The sequence below is a fragment of the Callorhinus ursinus genome, unplaced genomic scaffold (assembly GCF_003265705.2).
Source record: "Callorhinus ursinus isolate GAN/ISIS: 27379988/994484 unplaced genomic scaffold, GSC_fseal_2.0 scaffold16, whole genome shotgun sequence".
In the NCBI taxonomy this organism is placed as follows: domain Eukaryota; kingdom Metazoa; phylum Chordata; class Mammalia; order Carnivora; family Otariidae; genus Callorhinus; species Callorhinus ursinus.
Window position 1 is genome coordinate 43176567 of NW_027397078.1, and position 2585 is coordinate 43179151.

At 60.8% G+C, this 2585-nt stretch overlaps 1 protein-coding gene across 2 annotated transcripts in view; it reads right to left on the reverse strand.

The window, feature by feature from the left end:
* The window catches only part of LOC112812740 (colony stimulating factor 2 receptor subunit alpha), a 27521-nt gene extending 25158 nt beyond the window's left edge, over positions 1–2363 (reverse strand). For both annotated transcript variants that reach the window (XM_025857673.2, XM_025857670.2), the window contains exons 1-2: positions 2042–2363; positions 1388–1590 (exon numbers count right to left, since the gene is read on the reverse strand). In XM_025857673.2, coding sequence (XP_025713458.1) covers positions 1388–1567 — 180 coding nt within the window. In that variant the 5' untranslated portion in view covers positions 1568–1590; positions 2042–2363. The remainder of the gene's footprint in view (positions 1–1387; positions 1591–2041) is intronic.
* Positions 2364–2585: the final 222 nt, after the last annotated feature.

Genomic DNA, 2585 nt, shown 5'->3' on the forward strand with positions numbered 1-2585 from the left:
TCAGACTCCCAGCCTCAGCCCCGTCTGGATCTCAGACTCCCAGCCTCCAGGACCGGGATCAATAAATGTCTATTATTGAAGCCGCCCCCCGGGGCTATTTTTTCGGCCGCCCGAGCCGACTCCCTCAGCCTAGTCTCCAGGAAAGCAATGCATGGTGACGCTGGGTGAGTGTTCAAGGCTGTCCCCACCACCAGCCGTGTCTGCATTGTGAGTCCTAGGGCCGAAGGATGGGGGCCACTGTCTGTTGCATGCAGGGACCAGGAGTGCGGGGTCCTGTCTGGACCCTGGCACGGATGCCTGGTGACTCCGGAGGTGGGAGCCGAGGGCAGGTGTAGGCTCTGTAAGTACCCACCCTCAAGACAGGCCACCCTGCGGAGGGAGCCAGGGGAGGGCTGGACGCACACTTGTCATCTTGGGGCATCCAGCAGGGTGGACAGAATTAGAACTCAGGACCCCAGGCCCCTGCTGGAAATTAGCTGCCCCCTCTGCCAACTCCTAACTTGTCCTGAACTTGCTGCATTCATCCGCTTCGATGCTCTCCGAAGAGACCGACAAGAACCGCGGTGTACAGGCTGTGTCGCTGAGGCACGGAAAACAAATGTGTGTGTTTCTGCATTTTGAACGGGGCTCAGCATCCCCTGGAGGGACGTGGCGGTGTCTCGGCACGGGCGGGTGGAGAGGCCCAGGCGGGACACATGAGTGGCTGAGCACCAGGCCTGGGACTTTGGCATTTTCATAGAGTCTCCAACTGCCCTTCTCACGGCATTGACCCAACGACATGCCCATTAACCCCTCGGGGCACCCCGTTTCTTCTGCACGTCTTCAAACAAGTAAGACTCCTTTTTCTCTTGGTGTGCATGCCCACGGCCATCCTTGATGCGACAGCTCTTCTCCCTGAGCCTTGTGCAGATGGCGGGAGTCTGGAGACATGTCTGCGCCGAGTTTTCTGCACTCCTGGAGGGTGCACGGGGGAGGCGGGGCCCTCCATGCTCTCTGACAGTTGTCATCACGTCCCCTCATTCCTGCCTTGTACCTCCCTGCCTCCTTCCCTCCGTCCTGTGGGATGGTGGTGGCAAGCCCTGAGCCCATATCTCAATGAAAAATATCTCGCTGTGTATTTTTAAGCCACCAGGGTGTGTTTCCAGAAGTAACCCCAGGGTCATTATCTGGAAATACGCAGACACCAATAAAAGGGGTTCAGTGTATTCAGTCCTAAATTGGGCACTGGCCTGCTTTCTTTCCCGCGTTTCGGTGATCTATCCCCGATCTCTGGCCACCAGCCACAGATGGCACCCGGCCCCTTCCCCGAGACGCTGCGAGTCTTCTCCGTTGGGAGCAACGCTTTGCCTCCGGCGGCAGTCCCCTCCCCCCTTTGCATAAGTCTCACCTTTGCCCTTTGGTTCGGTGGTTCCCGCTTCCAGGAGGACAGATCTGAGCTGTCAATGTTTGCCGCAGGGACAATTTGCGAGCTCGTCCCTCGCCGCCCGCGGCTGCACGTCGGCCGCCTCGCCTTGCTCGGGATGGAGCTAGGTGGCCCGCGCTGTCCTCCCCAGGCCACACCCTTCATGGAGACCCCCGCCCCCGGGGAAGCTGCAAGGGGAAGGCAGCTCGTCCACCCCGCGCAGACCTGCAGACCAGAGCCCACGTGTCCGCCTGGACCACGGCTCTCGGACCCGTCGGTTTCGAAGCCCGGCCCTCGGTGACCTTAATCCTTAAAAACCCCCAGGGAAATAGCGTGTGATTACCCGGGAGTGATATGCCTTCTACACACTAGCCAGACCCCGCGACCAGCCATGCCCACGCCGCCGGCCGGACCGGCTGTGCGTTGCGTCAGCACAACAGGCCGGCTTCCCCAAGACGTGGGTCCTCGTCTCCCTGCCACGGGGATGCTCACCCGCACCCGTTTGCCCTCAGCCCCCCACCCCCGCTCCGTGAGGGACGCACCAAGCCCCACCCCCGTTTCCCCCCCATCCCGATTCCCCCCTGCGGTAGGATCACGCCAAAGCCCCTGCCCTACTGATGCGAGAAACGTCCGACTTACTGGTCAGCGAGCTTTCCGGAACGTTCTCGGACCGTTGCAGCACGTTTGGAAGGCGCTGTCTTGCCCGGCTGGTTGGCAGCGCTGGAGGCCGCCTTCCCCAGGACGGCACTGAATGGCGGTCCCCGAGGGCACCAGCAGAAGGAGCCTGGCCGAGAGCCTCCTGCGTACGGACACCCACCCACAGTTCCCGCTCAGGTCAGCGTTTGTAGAGACGCCTTATCTGCCATCCGCTGGGTCCTGCTTCTCAATGAGCGGCCGGCCCGCGTTATCGCCCCGCCGGACAGGAAACGTTCCAACCCAGCTCGCCGTCTGTCTCAAGCTCGAAGCCGGCCCCTTGCTTTTATCAGCATCGTGTGGGGTTCCTCTTTTTTTTTTTTTTTTTTTTTCAGCAGAATGTCTCTGTCCACTTGCCACCTGTTCCCTTTGGGGTGGTCAGGGTTTCTGTGCTCTGTGTCATGTTCTGGAGACTTCTGGTCCCCGTGTCTGCGCTCACGCACGCTCCCCTCCATTTGCCGGAAGGCGAGCCCTTCCTACGCACTCAGCT